The sequence below is a fragment of the Rhinolophus sinicus genome, linkage group LG03, assembly GCF_036562045.2.
Source record: "Rhinolophus sinicus isolate RSC01 linkage group LG03, ASM3656204v1, whole genome shotgun sequence".
NCBI classification, from domain to species: Eukaryota; Metazoa; Chordata; class Mammalia; order Chiroptera; family Rhinolophidae; genus Rhinolophus; species Rhinolophus sinicus.
This window is the reverse complement of record NC_133753.1, coordinates 12791803-12811799: the sequence shown is the minus strand read 5'-3', so window position 1 is coordinate 12811799 and position 19997 is coordinate 12791803. Positions and strand designations below refer to the sequence as shown.

Genomic DNA, 19997 nt, shown 5'->3' with positions numbered 1-19997 from the left:
GTCCTGAAGGTGGCATAAGAAGCTCAATCTAAGCCTTCTCTTGGGGTTTGGGGCACTCAGAAAGGGGACCTGGGAAGGACTATGGAGGGCAGGCTGGATGAATCAAGGCTGTCCACATTAATTTTACTTTTTTCCCAACCTTCATAATATTATGCTACCATCACCGCCATCCATCTCCAGACCTGTTCATCTTGGACAACTGCAACTCTATACCCACGGAAACAATAACTCCCCATTTCCCTCTCCTCCCAGCCCCTGGCAACCACCATTCCATTTTCTGTCTCTACGATTTTGACTACTAAGTGCCTCATATAAATGGAATCATATAGTATTTGTCCTATTGTGACTGGCTTATTTCACTCAGCGTAACATCCTCAAGGTTCATTCAGACTGTAGCATATGTCAGAATGTTCTTGCTTTTGAAGGCTGACTCATATTCCATTGCGTGGACATAGACCACGTTTTGCTTATGTGTTCATCTGTTGGGTCACTTACACAGTGTAGCTGTTGTGAGCAATGCTGCAATGGCCATGGATATACACACATCTCTTTTAGACCCTGCTTTCAATTCTTTTGGATATATACCCAGGAATGGAATTGCTGGATCAGGTGGTAATTCTACATTTTTTGAGGAACTTCCACACAGTTTTGCATAGCGGTCACACCATTTTACAGTCCCACCAACAGTGTACAAGGGTTCCAATTTTTCCACATCTCATCAACACTTGTTCTTTTCTTTTTAATAGTAGCCATCCTAATGGGTATGAGATGGCATCTCATTGTAGTTTTGGTTTGCATTTCCCTAACAATTAGTGATGTTAAACATCTTTTCACATGCTTATTGGCCATTTGTATATCTTTCTTGGGAGAAATGCCTATTTAAGTTCTTTGCCCATTTCTGAATCAGATTGTTTGTTTGTTTTTCCGCATTATGTATTTATCAAATATCTGCATAATGCCAGGCACATCACTGTGTTATCACTAATAAGCCATGAGACAGATGATGGTTTTCTCAGAAGCGAGATACACTTGCCCAAGGTCACACAGCCATAGGATATGGACCCGGGAAACTTGGTTCTCAGTTCATGTGTGCAATTTCTAGGCTCTGTTGTCATCTGAAGAACCCCATTCTCTAACTCTCTCCTAATCCTCTGGAAAGCCCTGGATTAATTCTTCTCTACCACCTGAGTGGTCACTTGGTGTCAAAAAGAACCCTTAGAGTTGAAAGCAAGATGGCCCAGGTCCAGGAGAACTGCTATGGTCCCTACCTGGGAGGCATCCCATAATGCTATACATGTAAGAAACCTGGGGCTCCCATTTCCCAAGATGGCCAGAAATAGTTCTAGGGCTCTAACTGTTTGTTCCATTCAACATATTCTCTGCCAGGAGTTTCGCTGGGAGGGACCAGAATACACAGGCATAAAACTTGAAGACATGTGAGCAGTTATTTTAAGGTAATGTGTCTTGAGGACTCTATGCCCAGGCAGATTTAAAAATAAGCAGGTTTCCAACATGTATGGATGGGCCAATCTCTGAGGTTATTGAGTAAAAAGTCAACACTGTAAAGTCAATTACACTATTGACAGATACTCTTACAAGGAGATTTCACATCATAATTATATGCAAAGGAACCCAGCAAATACAAGCTGTGTAATGATCAGCTAATAAAAGTAACACTTCATCTATGTCAATAACGGTTTCAGAGTTAAGACAAACAAACATGGCCTTTGCCACTCAGTGGAGGGGAAAAAAAACCCTGAAAGACAAATATTTTCACTTAAGGAGAAGTCGCTTAGACTCACACAGAAAACCTGTCACACAAAGCAGACTAGGAAATTGGTCTTTAGTGGGTGCTAATGACTCTGGCCCCCCCGCTCCGCCCCAGCTGAACTGACAGGGGCAGCAACCCACATAAACATTTGAACACTCCCAGGCACCCTTGGTCACTGCCACGTGGTCTGGCAGACGACATCTACTGTTGTTTCATTCTCTGTGAAACTGTTTTCTTTTTAACCTCAGCTGAATTTGGTTCAACTGACATATGGCCAAATTAAAAAAAAAATTAAACTACAAGATTCCCCCCGCCCCCAAGCAGTTCTGAGTTTTACACAGACACTGATTCTGCCAATACCCATGTCACTATATGTTTATGGGCATTCTTTGGAAAACCATCTGAGTGCCTACTACTTGCCAAGCATTTGGGACATAAAGAGGGCAAAGGTATTAAAAGCAAGGGTCCTTGACCTTACAGAGCTTGCAATACATCTCTCCCTAATTTCTCTTAAAACTGAGGTGGAGGGAGGTGGGGGTCGCAGGCCTGGTGGCTCAGGTGGTTGGAGTGCTGTGCTTCTAATGAGGTCGCCGGTTCAATTCTCACATGGGCCAGTGAGCTGCGCCCTCTACAGCTAAGATTGTGAACAACAGCTCTCCCCGGAGCTGGGCTGCTGTGAGCAGCTGGAGGTTGGCATGAGCTGCCCTGGGGCTGCCGTGAGCTGCTCTGTGCTGCCGTAAGCTACCATGTGCCACTGTGAGCAGCCGGCGGCCAGCGCTGAGTGGCCAGCAGCCAGCGTTGAGTGGCTGGCAGTTGCCGTGAGCTGCTGTGAGCGCTGACTGACGACCTGCGATGGACTGCCTCAGCTGGGGGAGCGCAAGGCTCGTAATACCAGCATGGGCCAGGGAGCTGTGTCCTACACAACTAGACTGAGAAACAACGGCTTGAACCAGAGTGGAGTGGGAGATGTGCGAAGGGAGGTGAAAGAAGGGGGTAAAAAAATCTGTGGAAGGTGCAAAATGTGGATAGTGTACTGGGAGTGCACGAGGGTTTTCTTTAATGGTTTCTCTGTTTGTGCCAATAGTAACTTGCCTAGTTTCTGCAAACTGGTTATATATTTTACTGAAATGATTCTGCTCAAAACTCCTATGAGGCTCAAGAAGCTCACTCTTAGACTATGCATGCTTTGGTAGTGGGCAGACTTTGAGCAAGTTGTACCATTGTGAAGCTACTGTCACTCAGCCCAAACCCAGCCTTCCACGGCATTTCCTATTATGGGACTGGGGCTGGCGCTGGGCTGTGCAAGTCCCATTTCTGCTGGACTATCTGGCTCCATGTTGGGCTTGGACAACAGGGGGTGCCATAGAGACGGGAAGGGGTGGAGGAAGAAGGGACAAGCTCCTTCCTATGTTTACAGTTCTTGTATCACCCCAGCAATGCCTCTTCACGTTCATTCCTGTAGTAGCTGCAGAATTCACTTTGCAGTTCTGCCAACTCTTGGAGAACCAACTTCTTCATGTTCCCGTAGGGACACTTGCACCAGCAGGAGCCCTCTCTCAGAGTTCCCTCTGGTTCTGCACACGTCCCTCCTCTGAGCTCAGACACTCCAGCCCAGCTGATTGCGGGGGGGAGGGGGGGGCCGGCCCTCCTCAGAGGTCTGCTGGTTGGAGCTCAGAGAAACAGTCATTCCAACCTCTTCCCTTTGTTCCCTTAGCCCCGGGGGAGATAGCTCCTTCCTGCAATTACTCCCTCCATCATACCCTTTCCAGTTACCTGGTTAATCACTTTCTACCAGGTTAATGATTCTTTACATTAAAGTCTCTCTGTTTGAATACCTATGGTGTTTTGTGTTTCCTGACTGGACCCGAAACCTGCTTTGTGGTCTTTAACTGTGGAAGGAGCCAAAGTGAGGGGCTCCACTGGACTGGATGAGTGGCAACTCTTTAGCCAGTACCAAGACTTCATTGTTTTGTTGCAGTTCTTTGTTATCCTCTAACCAAACCACGACCAGGAAAAAAAAAAAAAAAAAAAGAGAGAACATTTTAAATAATGCCCCTAGAGAATTCTAATCAGTAAAATTTGAGAGCATATACGCCATGAGGATAATAATTAAAATGAGGAGGCTGCTTCTGCTGAAGGCCAGCCCAGTCTCAGAATTCCCTCCCCACACCCCGTTCCGTGCCCTTCTACGAGGAATGGCGGCACCCAGGGAGCTACGCTAGAGAGCACCCAAAGAGCGCTCAAGAGGACAAACTGGAAGTCTAAACTTATAATCCACTAATGAAAATACTGTTGCTCCAAGTGAAAACAGTCTACAGGCTCAGAGTCTTCTCAACCAAAAAGGTAAACTGAGAGGTGAGGCAGAAAAGATTTTAAGACACAACAGAAACCAGCATGTCTCTCTCACAATGTGAGGCAAAGGTCTTAATATTTTGGCTTCATGAAGAGGCTTACCATTTAAGAACTCAAGAATTACTGACCTAAGGACAACAAGGAGAGGTACTAGAGAAGTACAACAAAAAGACCCTTTCCATATATTTTTGGAAAGTATCACCAAGTCAGGTTAGCAGAAATGATAAGTAGTTTTACAATTCTATTAATGCTCTTATTCCTACGAACTTCCCTGCTTATCCGGTTCCAGACTCCAGTGTCTGCACTGAAGATCAAGCAACTTCTATTCTGGCAAAAGTAGGTTGGTTTTCTGGAAGAGTTAAAAGACACAAGCCAGTGGACCTTGCATCTCCCTCAGGCCCCACCTAAACAGACTTCCTGGGTCGGTTTCCTTTGGGACATGAAACACTATGAAAGCAAAATGGCCTTCAGGTGAGAACGTGATCCCTAAATGCAGGAGAAAAAGCCAGGAGATGATGCAGCTCAGTGTCATAGGAGCTGAGTAGCTTGGGGCCAGCACTGTGCAATGTGATGAGGCATCAGCCAAATGGGTGCTACCCAGCTCCTGTCCTCAGCAAGCAAACTACTGAAGACAGAGGGGGACACACAGAGAAATTTTACCATACAGGATCACGCATCAAAGGGACATAACCAGAGCATAGGGTTCAAAGAAAAGAGAAATTCATCTGATGCCTGGCTCAGAGGCCATGTTCAGAAAAGCTTCGTGAAGAAATCATTTTTGTGACGGGCTTTGAAGGAAGTACTGCCTTGTGTGTGGAGGCTGAGGGAAATCCAGATGGAGAAAACTGTGTAGGAAGGGCGAATACTGACTGGACTTATTTGGGGAACAAATTTGGCTCCAGAGACGGGAGGATGGAGGGGGAATATCAGGGGGGAGATGTGGTGAGAGTTGTGGAAGGTGCTCCTACAGACAGCTGCAGAGGCACATGTAGGTGCTCAGTCCGGTGGTAGCCGGTGGGTGGCTGGGAGTGGGCAGGGAAGCAGCAGGGCAAATAGGAGAGGCATCCACGCTGGCCCCTGGGAGGATTCTAAGCCAGCGGTGGACCTTAAACCAGGGCTGGCAGTGGAAATTGAGGATGGAGGAAAGACCTTTCCCGAGAAAGAGTTCACGTGGTTTGCCAAGTGACCTGATTCTCAGAAGCAGGGAAATGATGCACCTGTTATTTTCATATCATGTCCCAAAGCAATTTTCACCCATGATTTTGCATTTGATTACCATTGCAACCCCTTCTGGGAGGCAGAGGAGTTTCATGGATGAGGGAACTAAGGCCCAGAGAGGTCAGAGATCCACCCAAAGTCACAGGACTGGTAAGGGACAGGGCTAAATCTAGAGCTAGGCCCATTAGCCTAGAATCTAATGAACAACTTGCCCACCATTTCCTTCTGTCTACCTTACCTCACTTTGTTCTTCTAAATAATAAAAAAAAATCTTAATTTGATTGGAGATCAGGATAATTTGATGGCCTGAGAAGGAGAAGCTGGCATTTGGACTGGGGTCCCTGGAGTTACTTGAACTTTTTTAAACACCCAAACCAGTTTGTCTCCACTACGTAGAGGCTGGTCTTCTCCATCCCATCAAGGGCTCCGTGGGACACACTATAGCCTTCCCAGTCCTCAGGCAGGCATTGCCCAGCGAGCGCCTGCTTACCTCACGGTGGCCGTCATTCCAATGGGAGTGATTGGCAATGGCCGGACTCCGGTAAACAGCCCTCGGCTCAGAACCCGTGTTCCGTTTTGTATCACTCCTGGAGGAACTGGAAAAGCAAAAAGGAAAAAGACACCATGCATGAGTTCATCTGTGAAGATTTCCATTCTGAGTTAGAAATTTTGGATGGAGAGAAGAGAAGAGAAAAGAGAAGAGAAGAGAAGAGAAAAGAGAAGAGAAGAGAAGAGGACTTCAAACATTATTTTCTTGCATTTATTAAATATAAGCTTTTATCTCCAGTCACATCCTAACAAGATCTCAAGAACTCTGACACAACTGAATGGCAAGTGACCAAACAAAAGCATCATTTCCTCATGCTTCTCCAGTCCTGGTCAGAAGCTGAGAACATCTTTCTATTTGTCCTTAATCCAACAAGGGAAAAAGATAACCAGATACAACAGCCAAGCCAATTTCATAAGCTACTTGGCACCTCAGCACTTACAGTTCGTTCTCACAATGATCTCCGCTGCCCAAGGAAAGGCCCCTCCTCCACGTTTTTGGGAGTGAAGGGTTGACCGTGAGGCTCTGGCTTCTGCCTCAAAAATCACCCAGAGCCCTCTCTGGAGAACTTGACTTCCTCCTCCCGGAAGCTTCTTCCCTCACGCAAATCTCCTGGGTTCTCTCATCATTCCACCTCCTCTAACCCACTTAACCATCCTTAAGCCAAACCTTTTGCCAGTGACCATCAGAGTCTGTCCATTTTCCATACAAACCCACAGTGGCTTCACACCCACCTGATTTTCAGTCTGAGGATTTACAAAACAGAGCAACCACAGGAAATCCCTGATATTTGCTCTTTTCTGACTGTCGCAACAGTGGTTTCGTTCATCTGGTTCCAGCTAATATTCTTAGTCACCTACCAATACTTGCCCCCTGTGTCTATGGGGCCAGGAGTGTATCATGAAGTGAGATGCTGACCGAGAGCTGGTCACTTGGGATTTAATCTGAGTTCTTCTTGTGTGACTGTACAAGTCCCCCAGTCTCTCTTGCCCTTTCTGAAGAGCGTTCACTAAGACCCCCTCCCACCATCAGCATCCTAAGAGTTCCCAGAGCTATGGCCATGTTCCTGTAGCCTCTGGCAGTCTCATACAGCGGCAAGGTGAATAAATGTGCTTTCTCAAACAAAGACCACACCAAAGAAACATCTAGAAAATCGTACACTAAAAAAAAACAAAAACGAAAAAAGACCAAAACACTCTGGACATTAAGGTTTTAAAGCTGATGTTATTTGTGTGGAACAGATACTTTCTACGAAACGCATACATTATTTTTTACTCATGTAAATTTTAGGTTTCTAAGAGCGTAATATTCCAAACCTTTAATCAAAGGTCTTTCATGTAGGATGAATGTCCACTCTTGATAAGGGGATAAGTGTACATAAGCTGATTCCTTAGGCATTCTGGAGCTCTTGCTAGTATTTTTGCCATGACTCTTCCAGGTGTGCGTAAGGCTCTTATGACTAGGTTTTACAAATGACGGATGGGAGATAAAATTGAAACTAGTGCCTGAAGTCAGTACTACTAGTGCAGTCTGCTGTTCCAGAATCTCCCCAATCTCTTACCATATTTAATTGTGGGAGTCGGCTTCACTAGATCAAGAACTTCTATCCATTCCTTACAACAGACTCATTTCAGGTAATGGGTCATCAGAAGCAGGAGACTCACCCAGTATCTTCAAAGCATGCAACCTGTTATAATGTGATAGGGCAGCTAATTATCATGCTTTGCTTAGTTGGTAAGTTCTCCAAAAGGAAGGGTATCTAAAATGGCCAACTGATTTTTGAAAAAAGCATCAAGAACATCATGGGAGACAGGAGGGTTAAAACAACTGAAGGTCCATTTGGGGAAAAAAAAAAGAGAGAGAACCTCGATCCTAACCTCATACCATATACAAAAATTAATTAGAAATGGATCGGAGACCTAAATGTAAGAACTAAAATTATAAAACTTCTAGAAGAAAATAAAGGTGGAAAAATACCAATAACTGCCAAAGACAGACATTGGCAAAAACCAGTTGAACTCTGATGTTTATAAGCAGGGGTTTCAGTCAATATGCATGCTGCCTGAAAAGACAGGTTTTTTGTTTCTGTTTGGGGGATTGTGGGAAAGGGTTTTTCAATTATTTTGCTGTATAGTACTCTCCTGAAAATGGTCCGATAACCACAGATTCAGTCTAACTCTGATAATACTACCTGATTTATCACTCGGGATCTCATCTAGAGCAGCAAGTGTATGTAATAGAACAGACCACCCGATCAATACCATACGAATTTAAAATCTGTACCACGTCTGAAATTTTTGCCAGTAAAAATTATTACAGGCCCCTATACAGATCATACCAATTAATGGATTAAATCTTTTGCCAAGTACCTGCCTATGTATTAGGTGAAGGGGACACAGGGTCACCACAGTTAAATAGGACAGACAGAGAATTAGAGGCAATGAAAATATACTAAGGTGAGTGCTGGGGCAGGGAGTCTGTAAGCATGAAAGATGGAGACACCTAGCCTAAAGTAAGGAGTATCTGGGAAGACTTCCTGTAGGCAGAGGAACAACACATTCAAGGCTTAGAAGTGGCAAAAAGCACAATGTGCACAGGAACGAAAAAGTAATTTTGCTAAAGCATACAGTCGTAGCAGGAATGGGGTGCATTTAGACTTTATCCCACAGATATTGGGAAAACCATTAAAGCACTCTGAGGAAGGATGTGGTCTTAAGCATAGTGGCTGAGAGCCCAGACTCTGGTGTTGAACAACTTGAGTCTGCATCCCATCCCTGTCATTTACTGCTTGTGTCCCCTGAGCGAGCTACTTAAATAAGATGGGACCGAAAATGGTCTTCATCTCACAGAGTATTTGGAGATCTAAGTAAGTAAATAAAGACATGATTATTTAGAAAATTACATGTTAGTTATCAGCATTATCACCATCGCAACAATCAACAGTCAATATCCACGGGGCAGTCTTGAGGCAGCTGTGCTTTCTCCATTTCAGGTGGGCTGAAAACCCGTAAGAACGAAGTTAAGACCCAAACCAGACCATATTGGAAGGACCTGGCCATCTTCCTGGTCACAGAGTTGCCGGAAGAGCAATGTCTGCTCTTCTGGCGCCTTCGTTCCCCTGGTGCATATCCTGTCAGAGTCATCCTGGGACAAGGACTAGGGAGCCCTGGAAAGTAAAGAGAGCAGGTGGGAGTCATGGAGCACACGGCCTCCAGGACTCCGGCACGGCTATTGAATCATCTGCCCATCAAAAGAGAAAAGCAGCCCCAAGGACCGTGCCCCATATCCAGAGTCCTCTGTCCAAGGGCCTAGAACCTTTGAGCATCAGGGGCACATGCAATAGGAAGGGGAATTAAGGAAGCCAGTGCTCCCTAAGCACCTAGAGACCAGGTGAAGCTCCTGCTGGCATTTCAGCCTACAGGGAAGAAGTATCCTGCAGTTAGGAGGACACTTGAAGCAACATGGCCTCTGTCCAAAGCCTTGCCTCACCATCCAGCTCTGTGGCTTTCGGCAAGTGCCTTAACCTTTTCGTGCCTCAGTTTCCTCGCCTGTAAACTACTCATAAACATGCCTCATGATTGTCTTGAGGATTAAATTAAGACAAATTGCATACATCACTAAGCTCAGAGGCTGGCCCATTAGATAAGCTCATCGTCATCATCACGTCTACCCTTCCCCCATCCTGTATCATCTCTCTAGTGTCCTCTTATTAATTATCTGTAAGGCAAAAGGCCTAAGGGTCAGGACTTGGGGAAAGTCTGTCAGCCTCTTATGCTTTCTGCAGTTATCCCTAACTCTGTATTCACCCATTAAATCACCTTCCTGATTAATGAACTGTATTCACTTCAAAGAGAATTTCATGAACAGAGCGATCCTGCAGCATTAAAAGGCTTTCCCTGAGCTATTTCCTGAAGCTCACAAGACTTTTGGCATGTAAACTAGGCTCTTCTTCTGAATCCTGGAGCTTGTTCTCAAATGAGCTGCAACTGAGCGCTGCCTCTGCCAATCCTGGAATTTCTCAGTGCTTATCTCTGGCAGTGCTTTTCACGTTGGGATGGCGGACGTGTTCTTATTTGCTCACTGGCTGCCAGAAACCAGCTGTGCCACTTAAAACTGTTTTCTCCTTTCCCCATCTTTTCTCCTTTCTGACTCCATTCCCAAGGGTTAGGAATGTGGCTTCTGAAAAAAACGAATCACCGCCTTTTTAAAATGTCTGAGGTCCCTATTTCACGACTTTTTTGATTCTGGGATTCTAAAGGAGCCTGGGGTCCATTCCTCAGCCCTTCGATCAGCACATAGACTCCTTTCTTTCCGTTTCCTCTGTGGTGCCCTCAAACTGCATCCAAACACTTAAAACCCACACCCTTCAGCACCAGCACCCCACCCAATGCACAGACATTATACCTACGCCCCAGCTAGAAAAGAGATTTTTAAAAACTGGACTTTTAAAATTGGCTTCTAACTTGGATTTAGGTTGCTCACTGGAAAAGGCACAGGCCTTCAGCATCATCCCATCCCTTTCCGCGAGGTCAGTTAAATATTTGGCTTTTATAGGCAAGAAGACACACATCTGGACTGACTCTCAGCTTTTCGGATGAGGTATTAAGGACATCAGCATCAGAGCTGATCAGTGACTTTCTCTTACGTTAATAGGGTGACCCTAAAAGTTCTTATTTTTAACCAGCAAAAAAGCAACACACACAAAAACAATCAAATCAAGCAGCACCGCTCACTGTGATATCTACACATGATCATCTTGAGAACCTAAAAAAAAAAAAAGTCTATGGCACAAGACAAACTTTCCTCCTTGTTCCGCCGTCCCTCACCACTTCCTCCTCCCTGCTTCCCTCCCGATGCTTAAGCTTCCTTAGTTTTCACAGCTTCTAAAATTAACCTCTGAGCTCCTACTGCTGCCTTTGGAGGGCAGCCCTGGCACAGGCCACCAGAGGACATAAGTTGAGCAGCAGGTGAACTGACAATCCTCCCTTTTCCTAAAGTGGGTCTTTCCACCTGCTAACTTGGAAGGGTGCTGGGGAGGGGGCTGCAAGAGGGGAGCTGACTTCCTGGTTGCCTTTCTTCTCTGGGGACTCGTGTGTCTGAGACAGTCCCTAGTTTTAGGAAGGGTGCGGAATGTGCTCACCGCCTCCCTCCCCCTGTCCCATTTTGTTTTGTTTATTATCTAGAGTTCCTCTCTGGGAACATTCCAAGCAGGGATTATATAAGCCTTTGAAGATGAGTAATGGTGATCTGACTTCTCCTGGCTTCAAGATTCTTCCACTGGGGCTCAAGATGACTCACAGCGCTTGTCAAAGGGGATGGCAAAGCAGGTACTTAAGTAGCCTCTAGAAACTGGAATTAGTCTACACAGCCATGGGCGGTGGGAGGGTAGGTGGATGGATCTGACTAGAAGCAGAATCCAAAATTGAAGAGATAATGAGGCTACAATGTCCGGTGCTGAATTTTCTGGAAGGAGCGTCCTATGAGCATGGGGGATACCGTGGCTTTCCCTGCCGAAAGTTCCGCCTGCTGCAAAACTGGCAAAGTCTGAAAAAGATAATGTCACCGCTGGGGGTGGGGATGAGGCACAGAAACCACGACAAAATGTTGGAGCCTGAGGTTTTTATTAGATGCACACTGCTGTCTCATTGAAAGTAAGGCATCAGGCCGCAAAGAGAGGCTGAGGGGACACCCCCCCACCCCCAGGGAGTCCAGCTTAAGCAATACTGAGCTCCACTGGAGCAGTGTGGGACTCCCCAAAGATCAAGGGGCTTGGCTGACTAGGCTTCTCACCAGCTTCTTGAGTCTTTTCCTTTGTATGACCTACTCCGCTCACACCCTGGACTGTAGCTGGTCTGCCAGTCCAGAGCTAGCTTTGCAGATGCCAAGCAAGGGCAGGATGAGAGGAGAAGATCTAAGTGGCTGCTGTCTGGTGACCTGACGTGGCGACGAAGGGCGATGACAAAGGAAAAGACTTTCAAGCCATCCAGGTCAGCCTCTTACAGCCGGGAGTGACAGCGGCAGACAGACTAGCTTGGTGGCCCCAGCTCAAACAGCATCACACAGTCCAGGAAGTGAAAACAAGGGGCTATAAATAGTAGCACATGAGGAGGCTCTATAAACAGAGCTGGGCCCAGACCAGCGGGGTGTGTGTGTGGGGGGAAGATGCGGGCAGGCTCTGCAGACAGGTGCACACACTCCCCACGGGTGGGCAGTGGCAGGACCTGAGCCTGGGTGATGCACGCACACAGGGACACAAACACCACTAGGCAGGCTGCTCACACCCCATCACTGGGGTGGGTGTCTGCTGCCTCTGAGGCTTTATGCTGAGGGATCCCCTCACTTTTTCCTTGGGCAAAGCTGGCTGGGCAGCGGGTGGTGGCGTCATCGTTATATGTCTCTAAAGCTTCTCCCTTCGGAAGGCAAGGTGCTGTATGGAATCCCAGGCTAAGAAACATTATGTGAGGTAAAATAAAAACGAAGGGAGGGAAAGGAAGAGTGAAGCAGAGAAGAGCTAAGTGAAAGCAGAGTGTTGGAGACACACACACCTCTTGTCTATTAGGAGGCTGGCAGCGGCCCCCTGGCTTCCCCAGTGCACAGAGCAACAGTTAATGTATGTTCACTTCCTTCCTAGGGTTCTGCTCCAATCTTTAGGGGCTTTGCATCTGGCTTATCGCCTGCTCTACCTTGACCTACGAAGGACTTTACTAGGGCTTGGGGCCAGATGGAAAAGTGAATATAAAGGTGGTGTCCCCACTCTCTCCCCAGTCTTTAAATTTACTTCTCTGTTGCTCCTGCCAAGTGTGTCTCCTTCCAAGGCTTCTGTGGGCATCCTGACTCCTTCCTTCCAGGACCCTGGAAGCCCCTCTTGGCGTGAGGCACATATGAAAGCTGTGCTGGGTTTCTCACAGTGGTTAAGAGCAAGACAGAAAGCGTTCTCAAAATGGGCCTACAGTTTCAACATATGAACAATGAGCTTTGAAAATTCAAATCCAGCATTTCAATGTAAATAAGACTATGGATACCCCGAAGAAATAATTATTTACAGTGTGAGTGTTATTGTGAGGGGGAGGGGAGAAGTTGATTTACTCAAGAGAACATAAAAATCCAATAACATGTCAATTAATTGGGAAAACCCTTTACCTTTTCTACCCGTGGTCAAGAATCCAGTGATAATGGACTTTTATGGAAGCTGCTGAGGATTGGTTAATAACCAATCCCTTTGCGTTTACTCTCTTAACTCCATTATTCCAGTTCCTCAGAAGATTTCTTTAAGCCAACAATCACTGTGTACAGTGGCTGGGTGCTAAGGAAGGTGCTTCAATCATATACAGCTCTGATGAAATCAGTATGTTTTCCCCATGATGAGTTATGCAACTTGATTTTAAGAAACCATATAACTTGATTACAATCTTGTCTGTACTCTTCTTGCAATATCACCTGAGAACAGTTTTTATTTTTTTTACTATTCCTCTACGACTTCAAATATGATCTAAAAGCTACACTACAGGTTAGCTACTAGTTATAAGACTGTGCCAGTTACACATCTGCTTAGCAGTGGTGTTTGTTTCTCGGAGGTGTGGGTAGCCTGAAATTTTAATTGCCGGCAATCTGAGTTTAGCAAAGAGAGATATAGAATTCCGCACCTTTAGGAGTAGGTTATGGCAACCCCTGGCAGAGAGACAAGTCCCTCCTGAAAACGCTGAGCTGCATCTCTTGGGTCTTTTTTTAAAAAAAGGAACAAGTAAGAAAGGATGGAGTCAAATTTCCTAAAACTTTTGTAAGGCTATGAGTATGGCAAGTGCAGGGCTCGGAAGAATGGGCTGGAACGCCACAGCAGTCTACTATCAACAAAAGACAACCTGTTCTGAGTCTGAGGCTGGAAGTTCTTCTGTGGGAAGCACTACTGACTTCAAAAGGCGGGGTTTCTCCTTGCTTGGGAAGCTACGTGGCCATCCGAGAGCCGGAGCCCCATGCGAGCTGAAGGACCCACACAAGAATGAGCCAGGTGGTCACCAGCCCCTGGATGGTGTCATGATGGGGTCAGCGCTTCACATGGCCATCTCCACATCCATGTGCTTCATCCGTAGGAGGCTACAATGCAACAATGTCTCGAGGACAAGCTGAGCAGACCCTGGTGGAGGAGCTGGCTGTCTGCTCAACAAGGTTATGGCAGGGGGTAGAACGTGGGCAGAGGAACTAGCCTCAAGTCAGGAGGAAGAGGGGACAGACTATCGCCATGTAAGGTCAGTTTCCATCACTTGCTAAGAAGACCTTTCTAGAAACCATGGTAGTCTACCTCCAGACCAAAAAACATCAGGCAGTGGATAGAAGAGAAGCTCAAAGAAGGAAAAGAGTTGTCTCAAGTTTGACCCTGCTCAACGGCCAACAGAAGGTGAAGACAGGCGCTCTGCTTAGCTGTATTACAGCCCTGTCCTTTTCTCTATGGCAGCCTGGAAGCCTGGTGGGGGTGACGCAGCGGGCATCACGGTGGTCCATTTCAAGGCCATTTCAAGCTTCTGCACAACACCCACCTCACGCCTCTCCTCTCTATCTATACAATAGTCTGCTATTAATGAGGTCCCAGAAGGAAAAGAAATTTCTTACAGTGGGCACTGCTCAGCTCCACGATTGTTAACCTGGCCCCATGTAACTCACAGCGACAATGGCTGCGGGAGCAAGAAAGGTGTCTCCTCCGGGACTCGTTATAGGGTCTGCATGCCTTCTCCCAAGTCTTACGCCCTGAAATTCCAGTAGAACTTTGCCATCTTGGAAACACACCTAAGCACTTATTCATACATATGCATGGCTGCATATTTATAAGCATATGCACGCAATCATGCACTTAGGAAGTTTGAATGCGATTCTACAAGGGAAGTTCTTCTTGAGTATTAGTTCTTCCTATGGCCTGGTATATAAATGAGAAAGGTAAGGTCACAAACTAAGGTGCTGAAGGCTATAGAAATATCTACTCACAACCTGCTTGTATCTCAGGGGAAGTATTCAAAAGCATCATGGCACTGGCAGCATCAATGTCAGGATCTGGAAAAATCAACCAATAAATAACATTATTTACAACGGGGCCGGTGTGTGTGTATGTGTTTTTCCCCCTGCACGTTACAGCATATGAATGCAACAGAGAAAAAAAAAAAAATCTGAAAAACTAGATGAGTTATCCCAAAGGTGATTGTCTTCCCATTTGAATTTGAGAGGAAGAAAGGTATTCTAGAATGAGACTTAAGGGGCAGATTTGTAAGTTTTTCAGACGACGCGTGGTCTCTTCTCATTTTGCTAGTTATGGAATTTGTATTGTATGTTCCTGGTAACTTGTTAACCTATACACCCCCACAGCTTGTTCCTTTGGGATGGAGGCACAGGAGAGTGGGGTGACAATAGGAAATTCAGCCACAAGAATCTTTAATGAACTGGGGAAACTCACAGCACCAAGAAAAAGCATTAAATACACCTGCATCTAGTGAGATTACAAACAAGACGTGGTTATTTCCATTTGTCAGCGGAATGTAAACTGTATTTTATGAGGTTGTGTGTGCGCGGTGGTGGTGGAGGCGGTGAGGGCATTAAACACACACACACACACACACACACACACTTAAAATATATTTTTAAAAATGAAGTTATAATGTGGAGGGCATGTTTGCTTCCATATCTATTATTGCTTTTAATATGGTACAAAAAAAATCCCACTCATCACTTCATTGCTTTAATTCTTAATAGGTTTCTGAATCCTTACTGATCCACCGGTTGACAGATGGCAGGTTATACAGAGACAGAGAAAAATATTATCCTTTTATAACTAAATTCATTTTCCTCTGAGAAATAGCAGCGCTGCTGCTATGGAAATGAAAGTCACCATGGCAACAGTAAACAACCCCCAAGAATGGTCACTGAATAGGCTGAAAAGAACATCTGCCCCAACCCAGCGGCCCAGCTGCCCTGGGGCGAAATTCACTAATAGTGTGGTGATGCCGTGTGACAGAAGCTGCCGCCTGTGCCCTGTCCAAATAAATGAAGTGTGCAATTGAAGTTGACATCAAAATGCCTGTCCTTGCAGATTACTACGTCTGTGTCCGCTAAACCCAGTGACTGATGATGGGGGGATGGGGGGGGCTCGCACTTGTCAGTTTTGTACAAATTACACACCAAAAAATTCAATTTACTACTAATGGCTCCATGGCACTTTATTTTGGGTATTATGCTAGAAAATGACTTTTTTACTGTTTAAAAAAGTACATTTTTCATACTTTATACGTGCAGTTTAATTCCAAGGGAGTAGTGTGAAGCAGCAGAAAGCCCCACCAGCGATTAGTAATATAGATGATGCCGGTTCCAGAAGACAATGTCTCAAAAGAAAAAAAAAAGTAAAGGAACTTTACTCTGCAAGCCCTTTTCTATTTTGCCTGCAGGAGGCCCGTTATTTACACTCCCTAATGGAGTGAAGTTTATTTTAGTAAGTACTCTGTATAAGAAACAGGTAAATTAACTTATTTGGCAATTCCTGGGGTGTAATTCCTACACAGTTATCGCTCCCCACTGATACTAAAATATATATACATGCTAGTTGAAGGATGAACTAAAAAACTGAACATTCCATTCACTGCTCCCTGGGCTCCCGCTGTCCCTGACCTCTCGTCTCCCCACACGGCCTGGTGCCGACACACAGAATTAGCAGTTTCAAGGTGGTTCTGCCACCCCCACAAGCAAGGAGCTCGCTCCTAGAAGGTGCTGGGGGGTGGCCTTCCCCTCCTCCTCCCTCTTTTTTTGGAAAGGGCCCTTTCCTGTCTTGGAGCTGAGGTAACGCGCCAGTTTTGCTTTTCACCAAGTAAAGGTTCTTTGCCATCTTTGAGAATGCCAAGTGCTGCAGGCAAACAATGGTGGGCCTGGCTGGATGGTCCCTGCCTCCCGGCACTCTTACCAGGAGTTTTCCTGAACCACCAGGAGGTTTGATGGGGGCAGAGCAAGAGGAAATACAGGTAAGAAGTCAGGAGTCTTTTCCTATTTATTTTGCTGGAAAATTAAAGAAAGTTGTTCCGTATTCTTCAAAAACACTTTGGACCTCAGGAGGAAGGTATAAAGGGCCACAAATAGAAAGATGTAATGAAATAAATGAGGAGGAAGGGAGCAAGAGACCTTAAAGAAAAAGAATATATTTAACAGACACATGAATTTCTCGGAACCTAAGGGGCAGCTTGAGGAATGCTTCAGACCCACACAACATCCACCCATGACCCCCACCCCAACCCCAGACAAGCCAAATAAACATATAAGCTAAGAAAAAACGCCGCTTTAGGACAAGTCCCCCAATCCTTCCTTCCATTCAGATTTGCCACGCCTTTGGCCTCCACACGTAAAAATTCTGATGCTGCCTTGGCACTCCTGAGGGCCTCCATGCAACTGGGGCGGGGGTAGGGGGGACGCAACACCCAGCCTTGTCATCTCATTCACAATCAGTTCCTACAGCCCACTCTCCAATCCGAGTGGGTCAGTTCCTGGGTGGCACAGGCCCAAATACGAAACCCTATGGGTAGGATGGATTGGAGGGCAAGGCATGGGATGTCCCCTCTTGCCATCTTGGCAGGCGACTGACAAACATAAGAACTGCATGCAAATGGTATGAGAAAACATAATTATGTCTTCATGCAAGTGTGTGCACAGTGGCTCCACAGCAAAGGCAGGCCTTCCATAGGGGGATACAGTGAATGCCATCCCTGGTGTACAGTTTGTGAGTTGTGACGCATAGCACCACCTTAATCAAGATACAGATTTCCATCACCCCAAAGTTTTCTCGTGCCTCTTTGCAGTCATTCCCACCCTTGCCCTGGGCAACTACTGATTAGCTGTTACTCATTTATGACGTGGTGTCAATGGTTATTTCATATACTGACTGCAACACAAGGAATATGCATAACAATATTACTTATGACTGCTATTACTGGGTGGTATTCCATTGGATGCATACACTACAATTTATATATCCATCTGGAAATGGACATTTGGATTGCTTCTGGGTTTGAATTTTATAAAAAAGCTGCTATGAACTTCTGTATCAGTCGTTGGTGAATATGTTTTCACTTGCCTTGGGTAACTGCTGGTAAGTTTTACTTTAAAGGGGACTGAAAAACTCTTTTCCAAAGAGGTTATACCATGTATGAGAGTTTCAGTTGTTCCACATTTTTGTCAACACTTGAAATTGTCAATCTTTTAAAATTTAGCCATCCTAGTAGATGTGTGCTGGTATTTCACTTTAGTTTTAGTTTGCATTTCCCTAATGACAAGCGATGTTGAGTACCTTTTCATGTACTTAAAAGCCATTTGTTTATCTTCTTTCATGAAAAGATTGTTCAAATTCGTGCCTGTTTTTCTTTTTCTTTTTCTTTTTTTTAATTGGGTTGTTCAATTTCTTACTATTGGGTTGTAAGGTTTCTTTAAACATTCCGGAGAGGAGTACTTTGTGAGATATATTTTTTCTCAGTCCATGGTTTGTCTATTCAGTTTCTTAATAGTGTCTTTTAATAAGCAGAAGTTTAAAATTTTTTGAAGTCCTATGTATCGATTTCTTTTGTAATTCAATGCTTTCTTAGTGTGTCCCAATTAAGTCATCTTTGCCTACCCCAAAGCTGCAAAGATATTTTTCCTGAGGAACACCTTTTTAATTCTCATTTGTTAGTACATTAAATATAATATTATCAGTGTTCAATACCTAGACTTATAGGTAAATGAAAATGAAAGAAATCCACCAGCTTTCTCCCTTTATCCAGCACAGTAAGCTGGCTAAGCACAGAACTTTTAAATTGTACATATCAACACCAGAAGGACCCTCTTTGGCTCCAGGTGTGTTGTGGGAACACCAGGTAGCCTGAGAGAAGCCTTAGCCACATTACTATGGAAGAAAAGTCTCTCGGACCCTCTGCCGAACACCTGACATGCCTTTATGCTTGCCATACCGATACCCCGCATGTGCTTCAGCCTTCAGAGCCGACAACCTCCCATCTCTCCCCCAAAGAGATGCTACAATGCTTCTTCTTCTTATTATTATTAAAATGTCTAAGTTTTTCCCTTTTAAAAAGTAAATCATGAAAGTAGTATGTTTTCCCCTGTAAAAACATATACACTAGGTGGAAATAATTTGAGAAACAAATGCCTGCCCCATAGACCCACTCTCAGATTCACATTTTCTTTATGTGTCCAGAAACTATCTATATAAATACGGGCATATATATATATATATATATATATATATATATATATATAGTCATTGAAACACCAACACACATATATTTACACTCATGCATATGTTACCTATTCTTTGAAATGGGTTTATATGGAAAATACTTTTCTGAAATAACTTTTTCCCTTATTTGTCACTTAATGACATATCTTACTACCCTTTCACATTAGTATACATGGTCTGAAGTTTCTCTGTGGTGACTTGTGCATGAAAACACACCACACTGTTTGTACTGACATTCTCTTTCCTTTAGACTGCAGGCTATGGGAAGACAGAAAACAAAGCATATGGAACCTGTCCCTATGCCCAGCACACGGCTTCTCCCCGCAGGTCCTGAGCCCCTGAAGATACCGCCTCAGCACAGCAATCCCCGCCTCCTCCTCCAATCCCCTCATCCTTCCCCACTTCCCATGAAGACCCAGCATGGCCCCACTTTCTCCCTGTTCTGTCTGCTCACAGCTCTTCTGTCCTGGTCCTCTCTCTGGGGTCACTCTCACTGGCTGCCTTGGATAATGTTAATTATTTTTCAAGAGTACCCTCTGGGTCTTCCTAAAAGCCTTTCAATTCTCTGTGGTCAGGAGAGACTAGTGGTGCTTTAAGCCTTTAGAGAGCAGAGCTGTCCTGAGGGAAGCACTTTTTGGGATGCTTTTCACCAAGGACACTTGTTTTTGGAGCTTTTTTGGCTGGAGATGTTTTAGGGGACCGGGCCGCTGTTTGGGGGTTAGAGGATGCTTCTGTTTCAGAGGCAGAGTTGATTCTGAAGGATAAAAGGTTCAGGACTAGATCTGGGGAGGGGGAGCAGTGGATGGCTGCACAGGGTTTTCCCTGGGCTTAAAAGAGAGGTTTTCCCCCTCAAGATGGTTCAA

At 45.1% G+C, this 19997-nt stretch overlaps 1 protein-coding gene across 11 annotated transcripts in view; it reads right to left on the bottom strand.

Annotated features, from left to right (window-relative positions):
- FOXN3 (forkhead box N3) overlaps positions 1-19997 on the bottom strand; it is a 367936-nt gene that overhangs the window by 17780 nt on the left and 330159 nt on the right. For 6 of the 11 annotated variants that reach the window (XM_019744745.2, XM_019744763.2, XM_074327056.1 and 3 more), the window contains 2 exons: positions 14862-14927; positions 5832-5937 (listed from right to left, as the gene is read on the bottom strand). In XM_019744745.2, coding sequence (XP_019600304.2) covers positions 5832-5937; positions 14862-14927 — 172 coding nt within the window. The remainder of the gene's footprint in view (positions 1-5831; positions 5938-14861; positions 14928-19997) is intronic. The other 5 variants (XM_074327057.1, XM_074327058.1, XM_074327059.1 and 2 more) reach the window with 2 other exon arrangements.